Consider the following 18,699-nt stretch of genomic DNA (forward strand, 5'->3'; position numbering starts at 1 on the left):
TCCCTGCACTCCAAAGGTAATTCATAATGAGAGACATTTTGATAAGATGCTGCATCAGTGCTAGTTTTTAAATATTTTTTCTCTTCATCCTTATTTTTGTAAATGACACCAGCCAATCTATGACAGATTACAGTAATGTAATTCACATCAACAGATATAAAATTATATAGTGTAAACATATATGCAGTAATGTTGGAAACTCGCGGTCTCCAGTGACAGTTTTACTCCTTCGAGTGAGTTGGCAGTCTCTGGTGGGACATTTGAGGGGAGAGTTAAAAATGGCCATGAGGAAGCTCTGCTTGCACCATTCAAGTGTGTCTTCTGGCATGGTTAAACCTTTGTTTGTTCATAAACAAAGTGGATAGATTTGTGGATAACTTTTCAAGGAGATAAATAAGAACATATTAAAATAATTAATAAATTAATAAAATATAATTTGGATTTCTAAAAACAATTTGCTATAGCTCTCCAAATGACTAATGTATCCAGTTGGTAACTGGGCTGTGCAGAACAAGAGGTTGATGTTTGGTCCCACTCGGGCTGCAATAATTGATCTCAGGTGTTTGAGTCACTTACATTTGGTCTCGGCAGCTCTGGATTAGGGAAGGGAAAATCAGCCAGTCTTCCTGCTCCTACCCATTGACTGTTGCCAGGAGTGTAACCTTATGGCAGGTTTGAGCTTGGGTGTGATGTTCCCTGTGGTTGAGTCACCTGTCAGCACTCACTGTGAAGGATGGGTTGCCCATCTAAAACTAGCATTTGTTTATGAATTTCATTTCGCTTTGTAGCGTGTGCGACAGTTGTGACTTACAAAGCATTCTGATGTCAACATTTATTTTCAAACCCTGCTGAGAATATTACTGAAATTCACTGCACCAGTTTAAAATTGCAGAGGGCATTTGAATATTCTTGCGTAACTGATACAGTTTTGAGTTTGCACACCATAAAATATTAAATTAAAATTAGGAAAAAGATAGGAACATAAGAACAGGTGTAGGCCATTTAGCCCCTCGAGCCTGTTCCGCCATTCAATTAGATCATGGCTGATTTGTATCTTAACTCCTATCTGCCCGCCTTGGTAAATTAAAATATTACTAAGAACAATCAATAATAGTTTCATCACTTCATTATTTATATGGTTTAGTACACTTTTGTTTACTGTACAGAAATGAAAACTAAGTTTTAGTAAATATAAATTAGAATTTTCATTTGAAAAACTTTTGAATCATTTCAGGTGTTGTTTAAACGAGTGTTAAAAGGTGACATCATACCTGATCATTTGATTCGTATGAGTCCAGAGGAGTTGGCATCCAAGGAATTAGCTGCATGGAGACAAAGAGAAAATAGACATGTAAGATCCGTTTTGGTTATTATTTATTTTTATTCAGCACTACAATTAATCACCCTCTTGGCACACTATCATAGAATGGTTACAGCACGGAAGGCGGCCATTCGGCCCGTTGAGCCTGTGCCGGCTCTCTGCAAGAGCACTTCAGCTAGTCCCACTCCCCCGCCCTTTCCCTGTAGCCCTGCAAATTTCTTTCCTTCACGTACTTATCCAATTCCCTTTTGAAAGCCGTGATTGAGTCTGCCTCCACCACCCTTTCAGGCAGTACATTCCAGATCTTAACTGCTCGCTGCGTAAAAAAGTTTTTTCTTAAATCGCCTTTGGTTCTTTTGCCAACCACCTTAAATCTGTGTCCTCTGGTTCTCGACCCATCCGCCAATGGGAACAGTTTCCCTCTATCTACTCTGTCCAGACCCCTCATGATTTTGAACACCTCTATCAAATCTCCTCTCAATCTTCTCTGCTCGAAGGAGAGCAACCCCAGCTTCTCCAGTCTATCCACGTAACTGAAGTCCCTCATCCCTGGAATCATTCTTGTAAATCTTTTCTGCACCCTCTCTAAGGCCTTCACATCCTTCCTAAAGTGTGGTGCCCAAAATTGGACACAATACTCCAGTTGAGGCTGAACCAGTGATACAGGTTCATCATAATTTCCATGCTTTTGTACTCTATACCTCTATTCATGAAGCCCAGGACCCCGTAAGCTGTAGAATTGGAATTTTCATAAAATGCACATTTATTGCAATGAAAATCATTTTGACAGAGTACAGATTGGAAAATTATGTATTCATAAGCTTTCCTGTGCATTTTCACAACAGTGTAGCTGAATTATGCTTATTTTATCCACAGACGATTGAAATGATTGAAAAGGAACAAAGGGAGGTTGAAAGGCGACCGATTACAAAAATAACCCACAAAGGAGAAATAGAAATCGAGAGTGAGACACCAATGGAAGAGCCTGAGGAGGTAGATACAGAGGTAAATGATAAACCCAAATAAAATCTTGAATAGAATATTTTGAGAAATTTCTCAATATTTTCTCTGAAATCAGATTTAGTAAATGCCTTTCTGTGTTAATGGATTATGTTCTAACTCATTTACATGTAGCCATTGTGTTACCGACTAGTTTTGTGTTGTTAAAAGGCCTTCTGATGTAGACTAATTGCAGAGTTTATAGCGGTAATACATGAAGCTAAAGAAACATGCCAGCCAGAAACCGATAAACAAATGTTATGAATTGGCACTCCCAACCTAGAGCTTTGCACAGAGAGCACTTGCTGGTAATTTAGGTGTGGAGATCACCATGTCCTGTTGTCTATCTATTAAAATGAATGGACAGAAAACTGTGTGAGGTACGTTGACCTCTGCGTCTGAGTTACCAGTGTGTGCTCCCATCACAGGAAGCTTACACCGTGGGCACCATTTCATAAAATCTCTTGGTTCATTTAACAAGTCTTCATAGTTTTTCAATTACTTGTAAGCAGATTTTTTCTTTGTGCTCAATTTTTAACAGGAATTTTATGAACTATTTACCAGCTGACTCTAATGAGTTACCTGTTAGCTGAATTAGTCAAACAGCTAATTTGTTACTACACAGTTCTTCATATAGTAAATTGTTGAGCAGAAAAGAATATACACCTGTTCTGTAATAATACTAGTGAAATTTAAAAAGATGTAAAACAAAGGTGGTTTTTACCTCGGCTTTTATTCCATAATTTGCTTGATGGTGATGCATCAAACCAATCCAATTAACAAGTTTGAAGAAACAGGATTAATTTGCAAAACAAATAAGCAGAGCAGAATTGGTTTTACGCATTCAATTACATGGTAGCAGTAGTCTCTTCCGAATGTAGCTTGTTTTAAATGAGGGGGAAATGTTTTTTATACCAATTTCTAGCTCCTAAGTTACATGGAAGCTTTAACATTCATCTCAGCCATTGAAACGGGCAGAAGGAGCATTGGTTTAAAATTTCACCGAAGGAGAACATCATTGACAATGTAACACTCCCTCAGTGGTGCATTGGTGAGTCAGCCTAGATTAAAAGACGCTATAATTATAGGATGATCAGTTGTATTACCGTCCAATATTAAAAGGGGAAACTCCAATTTTGGTAGAAAAATGAAACGAATTCGAAGCTGACTAGTAACTCGTTGTATGTGATTTCTTAAAATTGCATCACTATCGTTCACGATCAACATTCACTGTTGAAAGCATGAAGCAAGTGGTTTGATTTTTGTGTATTACAAAATGGTGGGAAATTTTATCAGGGGTTTTGTGAGGATAAAATGTGACGTTAATTTCATAACTAGATTCTGTTACATTGGTAAAGGCAAAATTATTTAAGGAGGGATATACTTGCATTGGAGGCAGTTCAGAGAAGGTTCACTAGGTTGATTCCTGGGATGAAGAGGTTGTCTTCTGAGGAAAGGTTGAGCAGGTTGGGCCTATACTCATTGGAGTTTAGAAGAATGAGAGGTGATCGTATTGAAACATACAAGATTCTGAGGGGGCTTGACAGGGTGGATGCTGAGAGGATGTTTCCCCTAGTGGGGGAATCTAGAACTAGGGGTCATAGTTTCAGAATAAGGGGTCGCCCATTTAAAATGGAGATGAAGAATTTCTTCTCTGAAGGTTGTGAATCTTTGGAATTCTCTACCCCAGAGAGCTGTGGAGGCGGAGTCATTGAATATGTTCAAGGCTGAGATAGACAGATTTTTGAACTACAGGGGTGTCAAAGGTTATGGGGAACAGGCAGAAAAGTGGAGTTGAGGCCAAGATCAGATCAGCCATGATCTTACTGAATGGCGGAGCAGGTTCGAGGGGCCGAATGGCCTACTTCTGCTCCTATTTCTTATGTTCTTAAAAAAAATCTTTTCCTTTTGACTGCTGTTTTGTTCACTGGAATCGGTCTTGTACCTATTAGACAATAAGGAGCACTTGCACATCATACCACTTAGCCCTTTGAATGTGTTTGAAAGGCATTTAGCTATCAAAACACATGCCTCTTTTGCATTTATCAAGCCATTTAAAGAAAAGTGTGTATTTTCATTCTGAATTTAACCAAAGTACAGTATATTAATTCACAGCATTTTCAAATAAACTAGACATTGTGTTGTTGAAGCTCTACTGTAGTGCTCAAAGAACTAAAATAAGAACCATCTTCTCAGCTAAAGTGAAATCTCTGCCTTGTGAACTATATTAGGAGGCTGAACCAAAAGCTGTGGAGCCAAAGTCTATTGCAGAGAAATTGGAAGAGATTGATGAAGAGACCCCAACAGATGCTACAGACGATACTACGTGTCAGCACAAAAACCACCTCTTTGATTTGAATTGCAAAATTTGCACAGGTAATAGAGATGCTAACTGTTTTAGGGGTATGTCTGGAAAAGACATTAAAGTATTGTATCAAATTTATTTTCAAATGGATTTGTGATTTTGTAAAACTGGCATATATTCCTGAATAGGCTAGATCAACGAGTCTAATACCCAGCATTAAATTCTAATTTAGTGAAGCTCACTGTGAACTGGAATATAGGATGTTTTAGGAACCAGCAAAGGCCATTAGGCCCAATAAACCCATCCTTTTTTTCATAGATGAACCCTATGTATCCATAGAAACATAGAAGATAGGAGCAGGAGTAGGCCATTCGGCCCCTCGAGCCTGCTCCGCCATTCAATGAGATCATGGCTGATCATCCAAATTCAGTACCCTGTCCCTGCTTTCTCCCCATATCCCTTGATCCCATTAACCTTAAGAAATATATCCAACTCCTTCTTGAATATATTTAATGAATTGGCCTCGACTGCCTTCTGTGGTAGAGAATTCCACAGGTTCACCACTCTCTGGGTGAAGAAATTCCTCCTCATTTCTGTCCTAAATGGCTTACCCCTTATCCTTAGATTGTGACCCCTGGTTCTGGACTCTCTGACCATCAGGAACATCCTTTCTGCATCTAGTCTGTCCAGTCCTGTCAAAATTTTATAAGTTTCAATGAGATCCCCTCTCATTCTTCTAAACTCCAGCGAGTATAAGCCCAGTCGACCCAATCTCTCCTCATACGTCATTCCTGCCATCCCAGGTATCAGCCTGGTGAATCTTCGCTGCACTCCCTCCATGGCAAGAACATCCTTCCTCAGATAAGGTGACCAAAACTGCACACAATACTCAAGATGTGGTCTCAACAAGGCCCTGTACAACTGCAGCAAGACATCCTTGTTCCTGTACTCAAACCCTCTCGCTACGAAGGCCAACATACCATTTTCCTTCTTAACCGACTGCTGCACCTGCATGCTTACCTTCAGCGACTGGTGCACAAGGACACCCAGGTCTCGTTGCACTTCCCCTTCTCCCAATCTATTGCCATTCAGATAATAATCTGCCTTCCTGTTTTTGACACCAAAGTGGATAACCTATCATTTATCCACGTTATATTGCATCTGCCATGTTTCTGCCCAATATCCCCACCTGTCCAAATCATACTGGAGTTTCTCAGCATCCTCCTCACAGCACACACGCCCACCCAGCTATGTGTCGTCTGCAAACTTGGAGATATTGCATCTAGTTCCCTCGTCTAGATCATTAATATATATTGTGAATAGCTGGGGTCCAAGGACTGATCCCTGCGGTACCCCACTAGTCACTGCCTGCCACTCGGAAAAAGACCCGTTTATTCCAACTCTTTGCTTTCTGTCTGCCAACCAGTTCTCTATCCAAGTCAATACCTTGCCCCCAATCCCATGTGCCTTAACTTTACACGCTAATCTCTTATGCGGGACCTTATCGAAAGCCTTTTGAAAGTCCAAATACAGGAAACTTTGTGCTATCCGGAGGCGAACCATCTGGCAAGCTGGAGCCACCAGCAAAAATCAGGAGCCGTTTTTTATTCTTTTCGTTTGTTTTCTTCGCTTTTTTTTCCCAGTAAAGCACTGCAAGGTCTGTAGCTATAGCAACAGCTTCAGCTACAGACGCTTGCAGCCACACCCGAGTGTTTAGAAGCTGTTGCTAAGCAACAGTGTTTGTTGTCAGATACGGAGATAAGAATCTCCGTATCTTTCAACATTAACTCTGGAGTGTCCGGCAGTTTTGAGGCAGCGGCAGCAGCTCGGTCCCGTCGGTGCCGGATAGCACAAAGTTTCCTGTACACCACATCCACTGGTTCTCCCTTATCTGTTTTACCAGTTACATCCTCAAAAAATTCCAGTAGATTTGTCAAGCATGATTTACCTTTTGTAAATCCATGTTGACTTTGTCCGATCCTGTCACAGTTTTCCAAGTGCTCTGCTATTACATCTTTTATAATGGACTCCAGCATTTTCCCCACTACCAATGTCAGGCTTACTGGTCTGTAATTCCCGGTTTTCTCTCTACCACCTTTTTGGAATAGTGGGGTAACATTAGCTACCCTCCAATCCATGGGTACTGTTCCAGATTCCATCGAATGTTGGAAGATGATCAGCAATGCATCTACTATTTCTAGGGCCACTTCCTTAAGTACCCTAGGATGTAGATTATCAGGTCCTGGGGATTTATCGGCCTTCAATCCTGTCAATTTCCCTAACACCATTTCCCTACAAATACTGATTTCTTTCAGTTCCTCCCTTTCATCAGACTCTATGTTCCCCGACATCTCTGGGAGGTTATTTGTGTCCTCCTTTGTGAAGACAGAACCAAAATATGTATTTAATTGGCCAGCCATTTCTTTGTTCCCCATTATAAATTCCCCTGATTCTGACTGCAAGGGACCTACGCTTGACTTCACCAATCTTTTTCTCTTCAGATATCTATAGAAGCTTTTACAGTCAGTTTTTATGTTCCCTGCAAGCTTACTCTCATACTCTGTTTTCCCCTTCTTGATTAATCCCTTTGTCCTCCTTTGTTGAATCCTAAACTGCTCCCAATCCTCAGGTTTACTGCTTTTTCTGGCCAATTTATATGTCCTCTCCTTTGGATCTTATGCTATCCCTAATTTCCCTTGTTAGCCACGGTTGAGTCACCTTTTTTGTTTTATTGTTATGCCGAACTGGGATGAACAAATTCTGTAGTTCATCCATGCAGTCTTTGAATGTTTGCCATTGTCTATCCACCGTCAACCCTTTAAGTAACATTCCCCAATCAATCCTACCCAACTTGCGCCCCATACCATCGTAGTTTCCTTTATTTAAATTCAGGACCCTAGTCTCTGAGTCAACTACTTCACTCTCCATCTTAATGAAGAATTCTATCATATTATGATCGCTCCAACCCAAGGGGCCTCGTACAACAAGATTGCTAATTAATCCTTTCTCATTACATAATACCCAGTCTAAGATGGCCTGATCTCTAGTTGGTTCCTCGACATATTGGTCCAGGAAACCATCCCGTAAACACGCCAGGAATTCCTCCTCCACAGTATTGTTACTAATTTGGTTAGCCCAATCTATATGTAGATTAAATTCATCCATGATAACTGCTGTGCCCTTATTGCACGCTTCTCTAATTTCCCTTTTAATGCCATCCCCAACCTCCGCATTACTGTGTGGAGGTCAATATACCACTCCCACTAACGTTTTCTGCCCCTTGGTATTTCTCAGTTCTACCCATACAGATTCCACATCATCAGAGCTAATATCCTTCCTTACAATTGTGTTAATCCCCTCTTTAACCAGCAATGCTACCCCACCTCCCTTTCCTTTTTGCCTATCTTTCCTGAATATTGAATACCCCTTGATGTTGAGTTCCCAGCCTTGGCCACCCTGGAGCCATGTTTCCGTAATCCTAATCAAATCATATTCGTTTACCTCTATTTGCGCAGCTAATTCATCCACCTTATTACGAATGCTCCTCGCATTAAGACACAAAGCCTTCAGGCTTGTTTTTTTAACGCTCTTAGACCTTTTAGAATTATTATTTACTGTGGCCATGTTTGATTTAAACCGTTGATTTCTCTGACTGCAACTTTTGTTTTTCTCCTTCCTATCTTTTGATTTTATCCTTGTTTCCCTTTCCTCTGTCTCCCTGCTCAGGTTCCCAACCCCCTGCCATTTTAATTTAAACCCTCCCCCAGAGCACCAGCAAACACTCCCCCTAGGACATTGGTCCCGGCCCTGCCCAGGTACTGGTCCCACCTCCCCCAGAACCGGTTCCACTGTCCCAGGAATTTGAATCCCTCCCCCTTGCACCATTCCTCTAGCCATGTATTCATCTGAAATATCCTTCTATTTCTACTCTGACTAGTACGTGGCACTGGTAGCAATCCTGAGATTACTACCTTTGAGGTCCTATTTTAGTTTACCTCCTAACTCCCTATATTCGGGTTTTAGGGCCTCATCCCGTTTTTTACCTATATCGTTGGTACCTATATGCACCACGACAACTGGCTGTTCACCCACCCCTTCCAAAATGTTCTGCAGCCGCTCAGACATCCTTGACCCTTGCACCAGGGAGGCAACACACCATCCTGGAGTCTCGTTTGCGGCCGCAGAAACGCCTATCTATTCCCCTTACAATAGAATCCCCAATTACTATAGCTCTACCCTTTTTCCTCCCGTCCTGTGCAGCAGAGCCACCCCTGGTGCCAGGAGGTTGGCTGCTGCTGCTTTCCCCTGATAAGCCATCCCCCCTCAACAGTATTCAGCGTGGTACATCTGTTTGAGAGGGGGATGTCCACATGGAACTCCTGCACTACCTGCCTGCAGCTACTACTCTGCCTGTTGGTCACCCATTCCCTTTCCGCCAGTGCAACCTTTACCTTCGGTGTGACCAACTGCTTAAATGTGATATCCACGACATCCTCAGCATCGCAAATGGTCCAGTGTGTATCCAATCACAGCTCCAGCACTGCAATGCGGTCTGCCAGTAGCTGCAGCTGGATACACTTCCTGCACACATGGTCGTCAGGGACACAAGAAGTGTCCCTGAGTTCCCACATAGCGCAGGAGAAGCATACCACGGGGCCGAGCACTCCTGCCATGACTTAACCATTTAATTAATTCAAATTAAATTGAATCAAATCAATCCCACCAATTACACTACAGTTAAATGATATAGTTAAGGGCCCTGGTTTACCAACAGTCCCTGCTACACCACAGAGAGCTTAGAAACTATAAACCACAGAGTTTAAGTTTAAAAAAGAGAGAAATATTCACCAACCAATCACTTACCTGCTTTCTGGTGACGTCACACTTCGATTACTTTTTACTTCTCTCCCTCCCTCTGAGCTCGGAGCTCTGAGATTGGTAAACCTACCTGAGCCTCGCCGCTGCTTTTAACACTGCCGCCGCCGCCTCGCTCCTCACTGGTCCGCCGCCGCTCTGAGGCCTACCTGAGCCTCGCCGCTGCTTTTATCACCGCCACCGGCGCCTCGCTCCTCACGGGTCCGCCGTTGCCGCTCTGAGGCCTACCTGAGCCTTGCCGCTGCTTTTATCACTGCCGCCACCGCCTCACCCCTCTCAGGTCCGCTGCCGCTCTTGAGGCCTACCTGAGCCTCGCCGCTGCTTTTATCGCTGCTGCCTCGCTCCTCACTGGTCCGCCGCCGCTCCGAGGCCTACCTGAGCCTCGCCGCTGCTTTTAACACTGCTGCCGCCGCCTCGCTCCTCACTGGTCCGCCGCCGCTCTGAGGCCTACCTGAGCCTCGCCGCTGCTTTTAACTGCCGCCGCCGCCTCGCTCCTCACAGGGCCGCCGCCGCTGCCACTCTCACATAGAAATATAATAAAGATGTTACAGCACGGAAACAAATCATTTGGCCAACCAGTCCATGTCAGCATTTACCCGCCAAGCGAGCACTGTAATTTGAATTACATATCCCTTAATCCATCTCTCTTTAGATGAAATGATGGATATGAATTGAGATATCATAAGCGAACATTCCAAGTTTGCAAATTATACTAATCTGGCAGAGCGCATCACCCACCCCTAGTAAAATCTGCCCAGTTGTCACCCACTAACCTTTCTCTTCCCAACCCCCCCCAGTCCAATGTTATTTGAACCCTTTGCCATAGTGAATAATTTGCCTGGATCATTTTTATAAATTCTCTTCATAATTTTGAAATTTTTAATTCCAAACTCTCAACAAACTCAACTTCCATAAGCTTTCCTCATGACTTAAGTTCCTTATACCCAAAATTATCATTGCAGCAATAATGTCCTCCTTATGCTTTAGGTGATCAGAATGGCATACCTTATTCTAGACAGATTCTGACTAATTCCATCTGCAGCAACAGTCTAAACTCTCCTATTTTGTGCTCTGTTATTCTGCCGATGCAAGCTAGTACCATATTTCCTTTTTTTAAAACTGCAGCCAAGATTGGTGTTGACAGAATCATGGATTCATCCATTATAATATTTCTTTCCTTGTCAGCATATGGCGCCACTATTCCATATAACATCTTTTGGTTACTTGCTCCAGTACTAATTATTTTACACTGATCTGCATTGAACTCCATTTGCCATCTACTTAATCAGTTACCTAAAAAGTTACAAACCTTTTGAATCTGGTTGCATTTTTTGGTCATGTTTCCTTATGACATCTCAATTCATGTCCTTCATTATAACATTAAAAGTAATAAAGATCCCAAGTCCAATTTCTGGGGCAGTTGACTTGTAACTTAATTCCACTCTGAGAAATTTCAGTTGATGGCTATTGTCTGTTTTCTATCCTTAAACCAATTTTATATTCATAGAAAACAGGGAATATGTGATGTTTTCGGTGAGACAGATTAGAAGGATAGGGAAATTTTCCATCTGAACCTTTATTGTTTTCAAGAAAGCAACTCAACTCGACATAATCATGAACAGTTATCTGAAACCATTTAATTTAATTAATTATACTTCAACAACTGTATGTGTCTATATACCAAAGATATAATCATTTTTACATAACCTTCTGTATCAACTTTTTTGTGAGGTTCAAATTTCAGGCTTAAATAGTCCAAGTTCCCTATAACCCAAGCCAGAAACCAGTTGGCCTAATTCAACATAGTTGTGACGATCCCAGCCTTAGATGATGACACTCAACACGTGTACCTGCCAACAATAACATTGAGGTCCTGCTGGTTCCACAGAGGAACAAGACCTTGGGTGACTGCTAGAGCCAATATTGATACACGCTATCAATCAAGCTAGCTTTGTGCTGATTGGTCTTGGTTACTGGGAGTGTTCAAATAAGTTAAGTTCATAGAACAACCAGAAATATGTTCTGAAACCTGCTGTTATTTTGGCTGCTTTGAGCAATTCATGCTGTAGTATGCACTGTTTGCCACAGGAGAGGTGAGAAAATGGAGGGACGGGGTGGGGTGGGGAAAGGTTCAGAATCATAGCATTTACAGCACATAAGGAAGCCGTTGGTCCCATTGTGCAAATGTGGCGATGTGTTTAGTGACAGAAGGGACTTAATTGTTGGGGCATTACACAAGTCTCTGTTTACAGTCTGGTATTGCATCCTATACCAGGCAATAGCACTCGTTAAAATAAACAATCACTGACTGAGCCACTTGGTTCCTGTTGAGGGTGCTTCAGAATGATTGGAAACTATTATTGTACGCAGCATCAGTGCAGAAGTATAATTCCAGTACAGTTTAAGCTGCTTATAGTGGACTTATCAAACAAATCAGGTCTGCCCAGGTATGTCAGATGGTTGTTGTAACTGGACAAATCGGGTCTGACAGATTGTAGATGTGATCCAAGGTATGCTGTTGACTGCATTAGTTATAACGCAGGAGGCTTTAAGAGTTGAACTGGTTCGGGGGGGTGAGGGGGGATAGAGGGAGGGCGGGGATGCTCAGTTCATGGAGGCCTAGAGAAACTTAGTTGCATATGAGCTAGCAAATTTATTAACATGTGGAACATTTGAATATCCATGAATATCCCCATCCTCAATGATGGTAAGGCCCAGCACATGAGTGCAAAAGACAAAGCTGAAGCGTTTGCAATAATTTTCAGCCAGAAGTGCTGAGTGGATGATCTATATCGGCCTCCTGAAGTCCCCACCACCACAGAAGCCAGTCTTCTGCCAATTTGATTCACTCCACGTGATATCAAGCAACGGCTGAGCGCACTGGATACAGCAAAGGCTGTGGGCCCCGGCAACAATCCCGGCTGTCGTGCTGAAGACTTGTGCTCCAGAACAAGCCGCGCCTCTAGCCAAGCTGTTCCAGTACCGGCATCTATCCGACAATGTGGAAAACGGCTCAGGTATGTCCTGTCCACAAAAAGCAGGACAAATCCAATCCGGCCAATTACTGCCCCATCAGTCTACTCTCAGTCATCAGCAAAGTGATGGAAGGTGTCATCGACAGTGCTATCAAGCAGCACTTACTCACCAATAACCTGCTCACTGATGCCCAGTTTGGGTTCCGCCAGGAGCACTCGGTTCCAGACCTCATTACAGCCTTGGTCCAAACATGGACAACAGAGGTGAGATGAAAGTGACTGCCCTTGACATCAAGGCAGCTTTTGGCCGAGTGTGGCATCAAGGAGTCCTAGTAAAACTGAAGTCAGTGGGAATTGGGGGTGAGGGGAGGGGGGAACTCACCCCCGCTGGAGTCATACCTAGCATAAAGGAAGACGGTTGTGGTGGATGGAGATCAATCATCACAGCCCCAGGACATCGCTGCAGGAGTTCCTCAGGGCAGTGTCCTAGGCCCAACCATCTTCAGCTGCTTCATCAATGACCGTCCCTCTATCATAAAGTCAGAAGTGGGGATGTTCGCTGATGATTGCACAATGCTCAGTGCCATTCACAACTCCTCAGATAATGAAGCAGTCCATGCCCGCATGCAGCAAGACCTGGACGACATTCAGGCTTGGGCTGATAAGTGGCAGGTAACATTCGCGCCACAGAAGTGCCAGGCAATAACTATCTCCAACAAGCGAGCGTCTAACCACCACCCCTTGACATTCAATGGCATTAACATTGTCGAATCCCCCACCAGCAATATCCTGCGGGGGGCGGGGGGGTCACCATTGACCAGAAACTTAACTGGACCAGCCACATAAATACTGTGGCAACAAGAGCAGGTCAGAGACTGGGTATTTTGTGGTGAGTGTCTCACCTCCTGACTCCCCAAAGCCTTTCCACCATCTAAAAGGCACAAGTCAGGAGTGTGATGGAATACTCACTACTTGCCTGGATGAGTGCAGCTCCAACAACACTCAAGAAACTCGACACCATCCAAGACAAAGCAACTGGCTTGATTGGCACCCCCATCCACCACCTTAAACATTCACTCCCTCCACCACTGGTGTACCGTGGCTGCACTGTGTACCATCTACAAGATACACTGCAGCAATTCGCCAAGGCTTCTTCGGCAGTACCTCCCAAACCTGCAACCTCTACCACCTAGAAGGACAAGGGCAGCAGGTGCATGGGAACACCACCACCTCCACGTTCCCCTTCAAGTCACAGTATATCACTGTTCCTTCATTGTCGCTGGGTCAAAATCCTGGAACTCGCTCCCTAACAGCACTGTGGGAGTACCTTCACCACACGGACTGCAGTGGTTCAAGAAGGCGGCTCACCACCACTACCTCGAGGGCAACTAGGGATGGGCAATAAATGCTGGCCTTGCCAGCGATGCCTACATCCCATCAATGAATTAAAAAAAATTGTTGGTCTGTACAGATGAACCTTGCTAATGTATTTTGGTTTGGGTAGATGCAGTTTGTGTGGTTTATCTGATTTGGATGAACCAAGTCCAATGTAAGTGCATGACACTGTTACACATTGTACAATATTTCATTCTGTTTTTTCCCTACTTGTCATTCTTAGATTTAACTGCCAAGAAGGTTATATGAAAAATTTATAGGGACAAGGATTTTTTGAATAGATGAATTATTTTACATTGGAAAGTCTGTCAAGTAATAATGTTTTTCTTTTAAGAAGCCTAAAATTTGTATATTTTGTCAGGAGTTTAAGCTTGGTTGTCAGGTGAGAAGAGGTGTGCAGCATTATAAACCCTTCCTAGAAATAAGTCTGCCATGCAATATTAACAGTTAATTTGAGCTGAAGCTATATTTAGCTCACCACTGAAGAACATAAGTAGTAGGAGCAGGAGTAGGCCATACGGCCCCTCGAGCCTGCTCCGCCATTCAATAAGATCATGGCTGATCATCGACCTCAACTCTGCTTTCCCGCCCGATCTCCATATCCCTCGATGCACCGAGAGTCCAAAAATCTTATCTATATCAGCCTTGGATATACTCAAAGACTCAGCATCCACAGCCCTCTGGGGCACAGAATTTCAAAGATTCACAACCCTCTGAGTGAAGAAATTCCTCCTCATCTCAGTCTTAAATGGCCTACCCATTATCCTGAGACTATGCCCCCTAGTTCTAGATACTCCAGCCAGGGGAAACAACCTCTCAGCATCTACCCTATCAATCCCCTTCAGAATCTTGTATGTTTCAATGAGATCACCTCTCATTCTTCTAAATTCCAGAGAGTATAGGCCCATTCTACACAATCTCTCAGCATAGGACAGCCCTCTCATCCCAGGAGTCAATCTAGTGAACCTTCGTTGCACCGCCTCCAAGGCAAGTATATCCTTCCTTAAATAAGGAGATCAGAACTGTGCACAGTACTCCAGGCGTGGTCTCACCAAGGCCATGTACAATTGTAGCAAGACTTCCTTGCAATAAAGGCCAACATGCCATTTGCCTTCCTTATTGCTTGCTGTACCTGCATGCTAGCTTTCTGTGTTTCATGCACGAGGACACCCAAATCTCTCTGAACACCAACATTTGAAAGTTTCTCACCATTTAAAAAATATTTTGTTTTTCTATTCTTCCTACCAAAGTGAATAACCTCACATTTCCCTACATTATACTCCATCTGCCACCTTACTGCCCAATCACTTAGTCTATCTATATCCCTTTGCAGACTCTTTGGGCGGAATCTTACCCGGAATGCCGAGCTCAAGGCGGGACTGCTGGTTTTCGGGTTCCAGTCCCGTCCCCAGCGACGTCTGACGAGCTGACGCTATTTTCCCCTCGTTGGCCTTGTTAACCCCGCCCTGCAGGCTTGCCGGCCAATTAAGGGAAAGCCGATGTCAGATGACGTCAGTTGATGACGCTTCATCTGCCGGTTTTCTTAAAGGCATATGCACACCACACTTGTTTGACAGCATTAAGGTGCTGTCAAACACTGACAATCACTGTCCAAAGGTGAGCCCTTGCACCCAGACTCTCCAATTACTCTCTCCTTAGCCATCTGTCACTTCTCCCGATGAGATGAGCCTACACAGCCACTTCACAGCTTGTTACCTGTAGAAACATCTAAAAACATTAAACATTACTTTCATAACTTTTCCTTACCTCTGTTACTCACCAGTGTCCCATTGAACCCTTTAAACCACTTCTGCAGCTGTTATATATACACAAAAATTACAGTAGACCCACATCACGCCTCACCCTGGCGGGGTTCCCCGACATCGGGAAGCCCGCAGCAGCAGTGAAAAAATGGGAAAAAGCCTCTTGACTACCTGTAATCCTCTTCCCGCCTCTATGAGTTGGGACCCTGTGCAAATCGGGGACCCGACTCCCGGGAAGATTGGTTGGAGGCAGGTTGGGAACCGGTTTGGGACCTGCTTCCATTTTTGGGGATTTTCCCAGCAGTCCCGCCTCCAGATCCACCTCCTCAGCCCTTTGTGTTCTCCTCACAGCTTACTGTCCCACCTAACTTTGTATCATCAGCAAACTTGGTCCCTTCATCTAGGACATTAATATATAGATTGTAAATAGCTGAGGCCCCAACACTGATCCTTGCGGCACCCTACTAGTTACAGCTGGCCAACCTGAATAAGATCCGTTTATCTCTACTCTCTGTTTTCTGTCCGTTAACCAATCCTCTATCCATGCTACTATATTACCCCCAACCCCATGAACCCAAATCTTGTGTAATAATCTTTTATGTGGCACCTTATCGAATGCCTTTTGGAAATCCAAATATACTACATCCACTGGTTCCCCTTTATCTACCCTGCTAGTTACATCCTCAAAAAACTAATAAATTTGTCAAACACGATTTCCCTTTCATAAAACCATGTTGACTCTGCCTAATGATGTGATGATTTTCTAAGTGACTTGATACCACTTCCTTAACAATGGATTCCAGCATTTTCCCGACGACTGATGTCAGGCTAAATGGCCTGTAGTTCCCTGTTTTTTCTCTCTCTCCTTTCTTGAATAGTGGTGTTACATTTGCAACCTTCCAATCCGCTGGGACCATTCCAGAATCTAGGGAATTTTGGAAGATCAAAACCAATGCATCCACTATCTCTTCAGCCACCCCTTTTAGAACCCTAGGATGTAGGCCATCAGGTTCAGGGGATTTGTCGGCTTTTAGTCCCATTCGTTTCTCTAGTACTTCTTCTCTACTTATATTAATTACGTTAAGTTCCTCACCCTCATTAGAAGAAGCCAATGAAAGTTGCTTCTGAGTTGAAAGTTTTTGGTTTTCTGACTTCCAACTAATTTCAGCCCTGTCGAATAACAGGACAAGATTTTCAGAAACTACAAAACTTATCAATAGTTTTGTGAGGTGCTGAAATATTTGTAAACGACTTGGTGCTTTTATATGTATGTGACCAAGCATATTCCTTGATTTAGTGATTAGTTTAAAAAAATATGAATTGCGATGGGATTCCTTGTAATACATTTTCAGGTAGAATGGCTCCACCCGTTGAGGAACTTCCTCTGCCAAAAGTGAAAGTGGCTACAAGTGTGATGAGACGCCAATCAGATGTTGATGCTGAATCGGCCTTTTTGGCAGATGCTCTTTCCTCTGCTTCCAGCATTTTGTCTTTTGATGCAACAGTGGAAGAGAGAGCAGAATCACCACAGTTATCAACCTCCCCTGTGACAAGGTAGGGATAATTTATTTGAGATTTTGCTAGTATTCTTAATTTGTGCATAGCCATGAATATTTCTGTAACTCAGTACTCATTAATATTTTCATGCACACGTTGCTATTAAAACTCAATTGCTAACTCAAAGGTGAAATAAAAAAAATAATGAAACTTGTTTTTTATTCAGTTCTTCAGCACTATGAGAAATTAGTCTTAATGTTGCTACATTGTCCACCATTTAAGTAATTGAAATAGTCATGAAGTATTCTGTCAAATGCTGGAATTTTAATCAAGAGGTCGTTTGTGAGCAGGGGGTGCTAGGAAGTGGTCGGGAAACCCGGGAGAACAAGTATCCTGCAGGCCCTGCCAAATTTAACGGCAGGGCCTGATTTGCATTTCCAGCTGGAGAGGTGGGTAGGCCCGCGGCACTAGGCCACAGAGAGGAGGGGGGTAGGGATCGGGTGGGGACCTGGGGGTAGTTGGGGGCCGGAGGAGGATCGTTGGGCTGCGGGGAGCGGTGGAAGCATCGATTGGGGCTGGTGGAGAATCGGGGTGGGGGAGTGAAGCAACAATCGGGACCGGGGGAACAAGTGAGAGAGAAGCAACGATCGGGGCCGGAGCATGGTGGGACGGGCGGAGAGAGAGGAGCGGAAGCATCAGGACCAGCCTAAGGATCATCGGTCGGGGGAAGGAAGAGAAGAACGGGGCCGGCCTGAGGATCATCGTGGGGAGGGGGGGCGGGCGGGTAGTCAGGGAAGGAGATCGGAGGCTTCGTGACGGGCGGGGGATGGGTTTGGCAGGGACGCTGGATCGAGGAGGTAAGTGTAAAGGCACTTGCATCCTGGATCCAGCAGTCCTCGCCTTATTTCAGCTGGTGGATTCCCCTAGGCCTGCGAAACCCAGCCAGCCACAGTTACAGAAAGGCTGGTTAAATCTGAGGCACGCCAGCCTCATTATTATAATATTTAAATGGACAACCCACCTCCCTGATACCCTTAACTAACAAAAATGTATCCATCTTGGTCTTGAAAATTTCAATTGACCCAGCATCCACAGCCTTTTGGGTATATATTTCCAGATTCCCACTACCCTTTGTGTGGGCAAGCATTTTCATTCTATAATAGCAAAAATTAGAGCCATGTGGAAAAGTGCTTCCCAATTTCACTCCTAAATGGCTTAACTCTAAATTATTCCCCCACCAAAGGAAATAGTTTATCTGTATTTACCTTATTGGATACCTGAATCATTTTAAACACCTCGATTTGATCACCTCTCAACCTTCTAAACTTAAGGGAATACAAAGTTTATGCAACTTCATAATTTAACACTTGAACGTAAAAAAAAGTACAGGGCTATTGGGAGAGAGCAGGGGAGTGGGATTAATTGGATAGTTCCATCAAAGAGCCGGCACAGGCACGATGGACTGAATGGCCTCCTTCTGTGCTGTATCATTCTATGATTCTACTTTAAGCCCTGTTATCATTCTGAGCTGTTCCCCTCCAAGACCAATATATCTTTCATGAGGTTCGG

General features: G+C 43.6%; 1 protein-coding gene across 6 annotated transcripts in view; it reads left to right on the top strand.

Annotated features, from left to right (window-relative positions):
- Positions 1 to 18,699, top strand: part of LOC147112358 (PHD finger protein 3-like) — a 149,624-nt gene that overhangs the window by 98,773 nt on the left and 32,152 nt on the right. For all 6 annotated transcript variants that reach the window (XM_085996538.1, XM_085996539.1, XM_085996540.1 and 3 more), the window contains 4 exons: positions 1,235 to 1,351; positions 2,198 to 2,326; positions 4,552 to 4,696; positions 16,986 to 17,187. In XM_085996538.1, the coding sequence (XP_085852664.1) occupies positions 1,235 to 1,351; positions 2,198 to 2,326; positions 4,552 to 4,696; positions 16,986 to 17,187 (593 nt within the window). The remainder of the gene's footprint in view (positions 1 to 1,234; positions 1,352 to 2,197; positions 2,327 to 4,551; positions 4,697 to 16,985; positions 17,188 to 18,699) is intronic.

The sequence above is a fragment of the Somniosus microcephalus genome, chromosome 9 (genome assembly GCF_052327205.1).
Source record: "Somniosus microcephalus isolate GS21.2 chromosome 9, FLI_Smic_1.0, whole genome shotgun sequence".
In the NCBI taxonomy this organism is placed as follows: Eukaryota; Metazoa; Chordata; class Chondrichthyes; order Squaliformes; family Somniosidae; genus Somniosus; species Somniosus microcephalus.